This window comes from Xiphophorus couchianus, chromosome 6 (assembly GCF_001444195.1).
Source record: "Xiphophorus couchianus chromosome 6, X_couchianus-1.0, whole genome shotgun sequence".
In the NCBI taxonomy this organism is placed as follows: Eukaryota; Metazoa; Chordata; class Actinopteri; order Cyprinodontiformes; family Poeciliidae; genus Xiphophorus; species Xiphophorus couchianus.
In genome coordinates this window covers 30,345,358-30,358,116 of record NC_040233.1, presented here as the reverse complement: position 1 = coordinate 30,358,116, position 12,759 = coordinate 30,345,358, and the positions used below count along the sequence as shown (strand labels likewise).

At 46.0% G+C, this 12,759-nt stretch overlaps 1 protein-coding gene across 2 annotated transcripts in view; it reads right to left on the bottom strand.

Moving 5' to 3' along the window:
• The window catches only part of utp20 (UTP20 small subunit processome component), a 39,894-nt gene that overhangs the window by 19,476 nt on the left and 7,659 nt on the right, over positions 1–12,759 (bottom strand). For both annotated transcript variants that reach the window (XM_028019946.1, XM_028019947.1), the window contains exons 14-23: positions 10,815–10,903; positions 10,501–10,606; positions 10,275–10,425; positions 9,329–9,391; positions 9,078–9,245; positions 8,252–8,328; positions 8,022–8,101; positions 6,754–7,012; positions 6,490–6,672; positions 6,312–6,402 (exon numbers count right to left, since the gene is read on the bottom strand). In XM_028019946.1, the coding sequence (XP_027875747.1) occupies positions 6,312–6,402; positions 6,490–6,672; positions 6,754–7,012; positions 8,022–8,101; positions 8,252–8,328; positions 9,078–9,245; positions 9,329–9,391; positions 10,275–10,425; positions 10,501–10,606; positions 10,815–10,903 (1,267 nt within the window). The remainder of the gene's footprint in view (positions 1–6,311; positions 6,403–6,489; positions 6,673–6,753; positions 7,013–8,021; positions 8,102–8,251; positions 8,329–9,077; positions 9,246–9,328; positions 9,392–10,274; positions 10,426–10,500; positions 10,607–10,814; positions 10,904–12,759) is intronic.

Here is a 12,759-nt window from a genome sequence, read left to right as displayed (position 1 = left end):
GGAGAGTCATCAATCCCATCTTTCCCAATCCACATTATCACAATTGCCTATATCGTTGATATTACTCGGTGATGGATTGGATTCCTGGATTGAGGTAATTAGGAGGGTTTTCTTTGAATCTCACTACACCATCAAAGAGGACACGGCACGGGACTTAATGAAGTACCTGGTGCAGACTCGGATATACTTTTGCACCCAGCTTAAACATGGTCACCGACTGGGAGTCGTTAAATGCCCGGTAAAGATAACCAAGAAATCGGAGATCAAAGAATGGCTGGAATGGTTCGCTGAACTCCTTGAAGGATGGACGATTGGTGAGCTGCGGATGGTCTACAGCCCCTCCGAGAAATATGACAGCATAGTGAAGACAGCTACATTGGCAGCGGGCATCGAAGGGATCCTAGTGAACCCTCTCGTCAGTGGGGTGCGCAAATACAAAGAATATACCGAGGTCCTGCAGAGACTTTCGGCCTTCAAGGAAACCCGAGGAAAAGAGCAGGCCCCAGACAAGGCAGAATCGGAGGTGGCTGAGGCTCCATCCCGACTGCCCAGCAGGACCACAACACCGACTAACCAGCCGAAGCAAGCTCCGCAGGACCTGATAGACCTGACGGACGACGACGACAACATCCCAGCTCTACCGGGACCATCGCAGAACGACGAGATCCCCCCTGAACCGTCGGATGATGAAAACCACGAGAGATCGCACGTCGGCAGTCTCACTGAGGAACAGTTGGAGCAAGCGGCCAAGGATTGGTCCCCTCAACGGGGTCTGGGGGTCGAATTTCACCCCCGAGTCCACAGCACGGAGAAGAGGCAGCCACTGCCGCCTACTGAGACTCCAGCAGGCAGCAGTTCCGACGAGGACGAAGAGGAATCGGATGAGGAGCGGTGGGACCCCGGCCGCCCTAAGAAGAAGACCCAGAAGTCGGATGCTTGGAGGAGGGCCCGAGAGTTGGCCAAAATACCATCAGAGACCATCAGCATAAGGCTGCAATCCGGGCTCATGATTTATCAGTTTATTGGAGGAATATGGGACCTTGAAGGTGACGGACTGATTGTGTTCACCAATGACAAATACAAGATCCACAATCGAAAGTTCCGACGCAGCCTTAAAAACCAAGCTGGGAAATATTACCAAAAGGATTCAAAGGTGTTGGAGGCTTCCTGTAGTGTAAAAACTAAAGGAGACGTAGTGATGATGAAGGGCTACAGTCTTCCTTATGGAGCCGTAATCCTGGTCCCAATTGATGTTTACAAGAAAGGAGAGAGTCTGGAGGAGTATCGGAAGAAGATGTGGCATGGACTCGAAAGGGGCCTGGTGACTGCCAGCAACGAAAGCATGAGAAGGGTGATGGTGAGCGTGCAGGGACTAAGATCGGCAGATTTGCCAGGGGACACCGCCAGGGCGGTCACAGAGAACGGAGTGGTGAACATAGCCAAGACCAACAGTCATTTCTTTGTGTTCAAAGAGGTGATGGTGGTGGTTGACCCCCGTATGCATCGACTCCGTACGGAGCAAGGTGTACGAATGGCAACCGAGATGGAGGAACAATGCCGCATCGGCCACCCAGCACAGGAAATCAAGAAATATCCCTTAAAAATACCCCAGAGTAAAGTTTTAAACACCACCCAAACCGGCAAAGCCAAGATTATGGAGCCACTCAGGATAAAGTTGAGGGAAGCACCAGTCGGACCAGAGTCCCACGCAGCAAGATACGTCAAAGAATTCTCATTCGAGGGAAGCAGCAATGAACTGAGACAACCCAACCCGGACAGAGTCAAGAATGAGCAGCTGACGGTCCAGAGAGAAGTAGGACCGATGAAACCAGCTAAGATCCAACCGCTGAACTCCCCCAGGAGGGAACCTCTTCGACAACAACAGTATGAGGACATCAGCGACTCGGAGGACGGAGAAGAGCAACAGGAGATCGGACATTCTGAAGAAGAAGAAGAAGAGAGTGATCACGGCAGCATCTTCTCCGACCCAAAACAACCACCGACAGGGCATAAGACCCTCCGGACGGGACAGCACCGAGGAAAGAAGAAAGAAATAGAAACCTTTGACATCGAGGGTTCTTCTGAGAGACTGGCGAGAGACGTGACCTGGGGTCCCGTACAGGCTAAAGACGGACGGCGTACGTATGTACCAGAGGTCGGTCAAACCGAGTACCAGATCCCAGCGGGATGGGCCAGCAGGTTGGGAGACAGGGTGCTGCTCGAGGTAGAAGCGACAGTCGGGGAGTGGGCTAACATCCTGATGACACCATCCTGCTCTACCCTGACAGCACACTATTCCCTGACCACCAACTTCAGGAATGCATACATGGGGATTATGTATGATGTGATGCTGCGACGACTGAAGAAAGCTGCCTACAAGTACTCCAGGGAGACTCGACAGAAGCTGGACAAGGTGTCGGCTGATGAGGAGGAACCGCAGGCGACGTCTTCAGAGCCAGGACCACAGATCCCGCGGAGACTACAAGGGGTGTCGGCCCAACCACCGGCCACTACTACCGGACAAGATGCATACGCAGAACTAAAGAATCTAAGGCTGGTGATTCGGAGTAAAAACGCAGACGAAAATAATGAGGAATATTTGAAAGATGTTTGGCCAACCGTGCTATCTACCACCAACCACGAAGGGGCCAAAAAGTTGTGGCTGACCAGCGTGACTGCGGACCCGATGGTTGGAACAGAGTCAGCACAGAGCAACTATGAGAGATTGATGTTGGAAGACATGGACGACGAAGAGTCCCAGGTGAAGAGAGCTAGAGGAAGGCTGGACAAAGGAAGCCGGTTGGAACCGCTTTGGCACACACTAAAGCAAACCGTTTCTCCCGCGAGGTATGTGAAGGTACTGCGTGAGGTGACAATGGGACGAAGAGGAGAGATTGTGTTTGTGAAACTGCCAGTGAGAAGCACAACCGTGGCCCAGATGGACGTGGCAGTGCAGGGATTCGACCTGGAGCAGCAGTACTACGAGGACAAAAGGAAGAAGGAGGCTAGCCAACCAGCAAAGCCACCTGGAAGGGTCAACATCAGACAGCCATCCAACTTCCAGAGCAGGCCGTTCCCGCAAGGCACACAGCCATCCAATTTCCAGGGCCGGCCGTTTCAACAGGGAACACCACCATCCAATTTCCAAAACCGGCCGTTCCAGCAGAAACCACCAGGACCACAAGGGAGACCGACCAACCCGCCGGCTTCACAAAACCAGCCAGGGAAAGGTCAGTTCCTGACAGATGAGGAGTATAGGAAATTGAGCCCAGAACAAAGGACGGCCCTCCGTGAGTCCCGTAAAGCCGGGACCGGGGGGTCACCGAAGTAATGACGTACAGGTTGCGGGTCATTTTAGAAAATGCCTACTGGGAAGGGGACGAAATCTACGCTAAAGTGGAGGGAGTACCCTACCTGGTGGACACCGGAGCGGAGGTGTCTATGACCCGCAAAGACCTAGAAACAGCAGGACACCTGAAGGTTCAGTTTGCTAATGGAAAAATAGAAGAAATGCCATATGGGACCTGGAAAGGAGTAGTGTGGGTGAAAGGTCCCTACAATCTCCTCAAAGTAAAAGACTTAGACGAACTCAGTAAAAAGAAAGGCACACATCGCCGACTGGAGCGAAGGCTGACGAGTTTGAAAGCAAGACTGGTGAAAGTCGGCCCGACCCAAACCGGATCCGGGCAGCAGGACTGGTACAAACCGATTGACATACCGACGGTGACAGAACAGAAGCTCGCAGAGAGTGACTTCTCCCCGGCTGGGAAAGAGAAGCTACGTGAGATCATCGTTACAGCGCAAGTGGCACGGTTCAAGAACGATTGTGGGGATTTGGGTCCAAAGTTTGTTCATCACATCGAAGGTGGGGTTCATCCACCTGTCCGGCAGTACCCGCTGAACCCGAGAGCAGTCGAGGAGATGGACAAAATCGTGAAGGAGCTGGGCGCCCTGGAAATCATCAGAGAGGAGCTCAACCCGATCACCAACAGCCCCATCCAGGCGGTGAAGAAACCTGAATCGGCTGGAGGGGGTTGGAGACCAGTTATCAACTTCAAGGCCCTGAATCGAAGAACAATAGCAAACCGAGCCAGTTTAATCAATCCACAAGGAGCGCTGAAAACTCTTCGAGTCAAGAAGTTCAAGTCATGCATCGACCTAGCCAATGGATTTTTCTCTCTACGCCTCGCCAGACAATCGCAAGGTAAAACTGCATTCACCCACAAAGGCAAGAGCTACATGTGGCAAAGGTTACCCCAGGGATACAAGAACTCCCCAAACGTGTTCCAGTCAGCAGTGATGGAAGTACTGGGGAACGTAGGTGCAACTGTGTACATTGATGATGTTTTTATTGCCGATGACACAGAAGAGGAACACCTGGAGAGGCTACAAAAAGTGGTTGAAAACCTCACCAAGGCAGGCCTGAAGCTAAACCTCAAGAAATGTCAATTTGGACAGTTCCAAGTGAATTATCTGGGCTTCCAAGTCACGTCGGACTTGGGACTCTCAGATGGGTACAGAGAAAAGCTGACGAACATTCAACCACCTCAGTCAGAGAATGACTTACAGAAAATATTAGGACTATGCAACTATGTCCGGGACCACGTACCCAATTATCAGAAGTATGCCAAACCTTTGTACAAATGCCTGAGAAAGAGTGAGGAGGACGAGAAGGACGGAAAAAGACCCTGGGTTTGGACAGCAGCGAATCAACAGAACCTGGAAGAATTGAGAAAAGCCATTCAAGCAGCTGTGAGACTGGAGCCAAGAAGTTTGTCAGAAAGACTGGTGGCAGAGATCAGCTGTGAGAATGACGATGCCATGATTAAAGTGAGTAACGAAAATGGAGGCTTGGTTACCCTGTGGAGTTACACCCTGACTTCTGTTGAGAAGAAATATCCGCAGGAGGAGAAAGAGCTAGCGGTGTTAGCTCGTTACTGGGGTGTGCTGAAAGATTTAGCACAGGGACAACCAGTTAAAGTCATCACACAGAGCCAGGTTCACAAGTATCTAAGAAAAGGTACCGTGGAAAGCACTAAAGCAACTAACACACGGTGGGGAAGATGGGAGGACATCCTGCTGGACCCGGAGCTTGAAATTGGGCCAGCACAACCCACCAGTAAGAAGAAACCGCCAGAGACACCTGAAAAGCCAGAACATCCGGAATGGACAATCTACACCGATGGATCCAGAAAGGGGTCCGACCAGTCGGCATACTGGGGATTTATTCTGAAGCAAGACGGCAAGGAAAAATGCCGTCAGAAAGGAAAAGCTCCCGGTAGCGCTCAAGCCGGAGAAGTGACGGCCGTACTGGAAGGATTGCTGGAGCTGGTGAAAAGGAAAATCAAGAGTGCCAGGTTAGTAACCGACAGTTACTACTGTGCTCAAGCCCTTAGAGAGGACTTGGCCATTTGGGAAGAAAATGGTTTCGAGACAGCAAAGGGCAAGCCAGTGGCACACAAAGACTTGTGGAAAAAGATTGCTGAGCTAATACTACAGTTGGAAATAGATGTTGAGCATCAAAAAGCACACACGCATGAGGGAGCTCATTGGCGTGGGAATGATGAAGTGGACTGTTATGTCCAGCAAAGAAAGATCGTCTTTGTCGGTACCGAGAAGTGGGACAGCACTCCCAAAGGACGGGAGGTCCCAGAAGAATACGTGGTCGAGGTCGTGCGGAGCGTGCATGAGGCCCTTGGACATGCAGGCGTACGACCTACCCGTAAGGAGCTGGAGGAGCAAGACCTTTGGATCCCAGTGAAACAAGTCCTACGCGTGCTAAGGGACTGTGAAGTATGTGGACAATACAACGCAGGTCGCCGAGGGCAGCGGATGGAGGGGTTATCCATCAAAAGCACGGTCCCCTGGGGTTCAGTCTGCATGGATGTTGCAGGCCCCATGGGGATAACAGGAAAAAGAGGTGAGAAGTACCTCTTGGTGCTGGTGGATTCTATGTCGGGGTTTGTAACTACAAAAGCAGCCAGGAAAGCAAACGGCAATAGTGTTGTCGGCATGCTGGAACAAGTATGCAGTGCCCTGGGAATCCCGAAAGAGCATTATAAATCAAAACACAAGATTGCTTTATTTCTTTCAGGCCTTCATGCACCTTTTTCTGCGTGTACCTGGATAGATCTCAAACCCCATACCAGTTTTCTTGACAGTGGCTATTTCAAAAATCTTTAGAATGGGTTATTTTTTTTTTTATCGTCAGAATAGACGAGTACTAAAATAATTGCTAGTTGCAGCCCTATGATGATTAATCGCGATGAATCTGATTAATCGTTTCAGTCCTACTGTAATGTGTTGGGCACCTGGTTATAGAGCTCACTGAGGCTGCTCTCCAGATACAGAGCCCGAGGGTTGGTGAATTTGACGAACACCTTCAGATGTGTTATCAGCTGCCTGTAAGAGAGAGAGAGAGAGAACGCTCATTCCATTAAAAAGGTTTACTTCTATATCCTAAGCTCACAGGAAATTCTGGGTTCTTACTTTGCAGCAGCTTTTCTTGGAAGAGTCTTCCTCTGATGCTTGGTATCCTCCTCCTCGTCCTCCTCCTCTTCCTCCTGTTCTTCTTCTTCTTCTTCGCCCTCCAGCCCCTCCTGAAATGCTTCGCTTCTTTTCCTCAGGTCCTGAGTGGGTGCGACCAGCATGTCGGCGGGATAAAACTCATTCCTGTGGAAGAAATGACCATTACTATCTGGAATTCGCCCCAGAGTGTGAGAAACGCTCGCCCTGTTGTGGCGTTCCACCGACCTGATGAAGCGGAGCAGCAGGGGGCTCAGTTCTCGGCTCCGGGGCTCCACCCTGTCCGGGAACTGCGCCATGGCTCGCCATAGCAGGCTGCGGAAGTTGGGGAAGTCGGTCCGCTCGTCGGGGTCGGAGGTCAGCCGGAGCCGATCCAGGAACAGCACGCCCACGTCGCCGCTTTCAATGACGTCGCAGCCGGGCTCAGCTCGAGGGGCCGACTCTTCTTCTTCTTCTTCGCCGTCGTCGGTCACACCCAACTCCTTCTCTGTAGCGATTTTTATAGAGATTTTCAGAAAGATCATCTAAACATAAGTGAAAAATTGTGAAGTGGAAGAAAAACTTTGATCTATTCACAAATAAAAATCTGTATTTATATTTTGGACACCCGTGAGTAAAATACTTTTTGGCCAACATCAAAAATACTAAAACACACCAGCTCAGCTCTAAGATACGGCGGTGGCAGCATCATGCTGTGGGGGTGATTTTCGGAGGGCAATTCTGGAAGAACAGGAATTTAAAAGGCCTGACGCTGAAGTTGACATTCCACCAGGACAACAACCTTTAACATCCAATCAGAGCTACACTACAAAGCTTCAGATGAAAATGTATTCATGCATTGGAGTGGTCCAGTCAAAGTCCAGATGTAAATCAAACTGCAGTACTGCAGCAGAATGTGAAAACTGCAGTTCACAGATGCTCTTCACTCAATCCAACTAAGCTTGAGCCATTTTGAAAAAAATAATAGGCAAAAAATTTAGTGGAATTTTTTTTTTCTTAAAGTTGCAATTGCAAGGTAATAGCACTGGGAGGCTGCTGCAAATTATTAAGATTTGTAGTCGTCAAAAATGTTGCCCAACCCTTTGCTGGTTTATCAGACGAAATTCTTGCCACAACAATTGGATTCCGACCCTGACTTTAACTAGACCATTTCACCACTTACATTTGCTTTGCTAACCCCTTGTAGCTCTGTGTGTTTATAGCCACTGTCCTGCTGGAAGGTGAACCCAACTTTCTGTAAGAAAAATAAAAATAGCATCCCCATAGCATCATGCTGCCACCACTATGTTTACGCATATGAATGGTGTATCCATTTGAATGTTCAGTGACATTTTTTTTCTATTTTTCTTCACAAATTTTCTTAAATATTTCCTTCCTTCCACATATATTTTGTGCTACTTTTCGTCAGGTGACAAATAAAAGTAGGTACACTGCAGTTTACTACTTTGGCAGTGTGAATACTTTCTCCAGGGGGTCGTGAATGCCGCCCTCCTCACCTGCCAGCTCTGCCACCATCTCCAGATGTTCATAATAAACCCCCCAGAAGTCTTTGTTCTCCATTCCTCTGGCATGGCTTCTGAAAGAAGGACAAAGAAACGAGTGATTTAGAAAAAAAACGACAGCCATCTACTGAGCTCAGACCAGTGCAGCAGCTTCACAGTAAAAACGCAGACGCAGCGCTCGGTACCGTAGCGATGGATAGAAGTGTAAATTCAGTCGTACTCACACCACAAGTTCAATGACTGCATCCCACAGCGGCCTGAAGTTGACAAACAGCATGGCAATGAGATACCTCAGAGGGACCTGGGGGTAGGAAAACAGTGTGCTGTAATATCAGACTTATTAGAATGTTAATTGAAGAAACATTTTTGATGTCTTTCTTTTTAAGTACACTTTTCTTTTTATTATTCATAATGCTTTTTTGTTTGTTTTTTTGACAGGTTACAGCTCTCTAAGCTTTGCTGAATCACCATGGTGATATAGAGTTTTATGATGACATTCCTACGGTACTATTGTGATCACAAGAACTACTTGTTACACCTATTTTTACGTTACCGTAAAAAAGGATGTGTCACAGTAATTATAGCCCCACAAACACAAATACCGCTCTTGATAAACATTCCCACTTGTGACATGCCTCTTTAGGACACAGGTCACATAAAGAAGTGTGACATAAGGCATTACTAAACTACAGATGGTGACTTTATTTTTAAACTTATTGACATTTATTTATTAATGCTTTCATTGAACAAATGGGAAAAAGACCTATCAATCTTGACAATAAGGACAGTTTTTGAGATCTTAAGTTTAACTGGAATTCATTGTGACAACAATAAGTCAAAACTCTTATCACAATAAATGATAAACGATACAATAAATTCTCATTACCAAGGTGAGACTCCCTAAAAATGTAGAAAAACAGAGGGGGAAAGCACAAACATTACTTGATTTGTTGTCCCCTCCCCCACATTAATAATTCAATTCAAAAATACTTTACTGATCCCAAAGGGAAATTAAATGTTGCTACTGTAGGTGGTGATGGCAGCGGGTACCTGCTGGAAGGTGGCGGGCGGCCCCCGCGGCAGGCAGCGCTGCACCAGGTCATGCCTCAGCTTCCGCAGGTGGAGCAGCTTCTCCCTGTAGTCCTGTACCGACGCTGGGACCAGCTCAGCCAACAGGCAGACGGCGAACACCGACTGCGCCTCCACACTCTCGTCATCCTGAAGAGAGAAAAATGAAAAAGGATACCGACACCTTAGCATCTAGCACCTTAGAGGCAGCGAGAGTCGATCAGCAGCAATACCTCGCTCTGCGGAGGGAGCTCAGCCTCAAACTGGGAGAAGATCCTCAGCGTCAGCAGGCGGATCTGCGGGTGGAAATTAATTCATTCATTCATTGTTGCAAATAGGGATGCAAGTTATTGATTAATGAGTTTATCTAAAGTTGATTGTTCTTGTCTGACTAATTGGTAAACAGCCATTTTCTTAAAAACCTGAGTTTTCTCTTGTATTAGGAGGGTCGACTGTCTTTCCATAACATGAAGGGTTACATTTTTCATAATGCTGAATTTTTCATTTTTTTAAAGCACATTATATACACATTTTGGTGTCAGTTGTGTTAAATACTGACTGAATAAACATTTAATTGTGGTTATCTCACGTGATTAAATGTATGCATATTTGCAACAAAACAGAAACTTTATATTTTGCTGAATATAATGCTGAAATAAATAAAATATATGAAAACACTAAATCTCCCACGAACAGAGATTTTCAAGTACCGCCTGTAAAGAGGAGCGCTAGCTTTATCGAATTTATAGCAGAGAAATAATTTATGGTCGAGACGTTGAAGCCACTTCGCTATATAGCACGACTGAATGGGCGCTATTAACGTTTTAACTCAAGGAACTTGTTGAGTGTTTATATTTCAAAACAGAACCATAAAAAGTGCATTTTCCTTCCACCAACGGACTCCGTTTCGACTGTTTCTCTTTCCTGTTATGGAATAGCGCCGCCATTTTTAATTCTGTATCTGGCTCCGTTTAAGGGTGACCAGTGGCGCCCTCTGCTGGGTGGCGGCCGAATTACAACACTAAAAGGCGGTTTAAGAGGACGTTATTAGTTATCATTGGAACTAATTTTAATCTAATAAACCATCAATCAACAATTAATTGTAACTCGATAGATTTTTTTTTTTTTTGCACCGTTGTAAAATTTGTCAGAATGTTTTTTGTTTAGTTGGAAACAAACCTTGGAAACGTTTGAGGAGAAGTTGGAGTGCAGTTTGTCATAGATCTCCAGCAGGACAGCGTGGGACAGATGCTCCGATGCGCCACTGAGCGACAAGCGGGTGTAGTACAGGTCTCCTAGCAACAGAGCCGAGATGTCTGTGGGAAACCGCCTGCAGGAGCGACAGGGACAACGTTAAAGAGAAATATCAAGTATCAAATTATTACAAAATAGAGGCCGTGCATACCGCAGGACAGAATGGACCTTGTCCACAGACAGCAGGGAGAGCAGCTGGGCAGAGCTGTCCAATGAGAGGAGGCAGCTCAGAGCCTGTGTGGCTACAAACAGAGCAGCTGGAAGAAGAAAACACATCCAGGCTTTGTTTACATCTCACAACAGTATCTGCTGCGTTTTTACAGACGAAATAATTTAATAATCATTGATCTCCATTGGGTTCTCCTTTAAAAACCTTTGCGCTACTTTTCATGACAGCGTGAAAACATCTTTCTACCGGATTGTACAGCACGGCTTGAAAGGGAAACCGCTGGCATGCTCGCATACCTTTTCCCATTTTCTCCGCCTCGATGTCCTGGAGAAGGTGATTTAGAAAAGCTGCTACAGAAGGGAGGACTGCAGCAGGAGACAAAGGTCTAAAGAAAACAAAACAAAAAACACAAAGAGAGACATAACTTAAGTACTAAAACTGGATAAAACTGTGACAATATGGCAGATCCTCCCACTAGATGAAAGCCGCCGTGTGTTGTGTGACATTGGAGTTGTTTCTTGGCCTTTCACAATAACACATTTTGCTGGGTGATACAATCTCTCAGTAATTATTGCAATAAACGATAATATTCTTGTTTTGAGGCCATTTTCAAGTAATGTAATGATAATGGCATAATAACGCATGTTCGCCCTCTCTACAACCAATACAATTTTTCATTTTGTAAAGAACACTTAACACTGGTCCAGGATGATATTTTAAATATGAAAAAATAAAAACACAACAACCAACAACTACAAATAAAATTTAAATAAATACCACACACGACCAAAACCACGGAACTATTTATTTGCCCTCCTAATTTTTATCCACGTTGAGTTTTTCAAGATACTGAGATTAAATGTTATACAACATCATGTATTTTTGACCCGACTCAACTGAATTGAATACTAAAGGACTTAATTGTTCACTGAATAAATTCTCAAACTGCCAGTATCTTCGGAGAATTACATCTCCGAAGATACTGGCATTTGCCCTGTACAACCAGGGGAAAATGTTAGATCTCTGGGTAACGTTTAAAGCGTCAACAGAGTCCACACCTCCAGAGAAACGACACTGAGAAACGTTTCTGAATGTCATTTCTCAATATTGAGAAATTACATGGAGAGTTATCATTTCTTTTACCATTTTCATATCATTTACCTAGTAAGTGGTGTTATTTGTAAAAAAAAAAAACACAAAAAAACAAAGAACCAACACAAAAAGAGCAACCCAAATCATCACTGATTGTGTGAACTCAGACTTCCAGCAACCTGGATTCTGCACCTCTCTTCTCTTGCTCCAGTCTCTGGGACTTTGGTTTTTAAATGAAATGCAAACTTTCATTTAAAAGAAGATTTGGGACCACTGAGTAATGGCTGCAGGTAAGAAATATGTTGGTGTTAGGGATATGAACTAAAAATCTCCTTGTACTGCTTATGTGTAACGAAAGGAATAGTTTACATTTCCTCCTTCTCTGTGCTCCCTTTCAACTTTCAATTCAAGGTTTTGAATTGTCAGATATAATTTTGTGATTTTAATCAGCCAAAAATCTTCCCAGCTCCCCACCATCCAAAGGCAGAGGGAATGATTTTCCAAAAACCAGTGAGTCTGAGGGACGTGGATCAGCTGGGTGGGACTACTGAGCCTAAAATCTGAGAAACTCAGAGAGAAAAACACAGAATAGAACTAAACCCAAAAGAATCCAGGAAATGGTTGCCCTGTTTGAATGTTGCCTAGCAACAGGTTTAAGGTGATTCATATTGCTTATAAAAACCAAATGGCAGAAAAACATACAAAAATTTTTAAAAAGACTAAAGCTTGATTTTTTTTGTTGTTTATTTAAAATAATTTGACCTTAACCCTAACGAATTATCAACTTCAAGCTTTATGGACCCTTTTAGCTCTTTTAAAGTCAAGATATTGTTTTCTCTTGAGATGTACAGTTTCTAAAAAGTGCTATTGTGAATAGACAATCAGCTTGTCTATTCCTTCCTTTTTTGAGGAAGGAAGCTAAACCTGCTGCAGTTGTTCTATAAGTCTGTCGTTGAGAGCATCGTCTCTTCAACCATCATCTGTTGGGGCAGCAGCACCAGAGCCAGGGACCTAAAAAGGCTCAGCAGCCTGATAAAGAAGGCTGGTTCTGTTCTGGTGACCAGGTAGCTCCCAAACAAGACGACATCCAGGTTCTGCTCCAAGAATTATGGAAAACCCAGGCATCTCTATCGGAGGAAATTGAAAAAA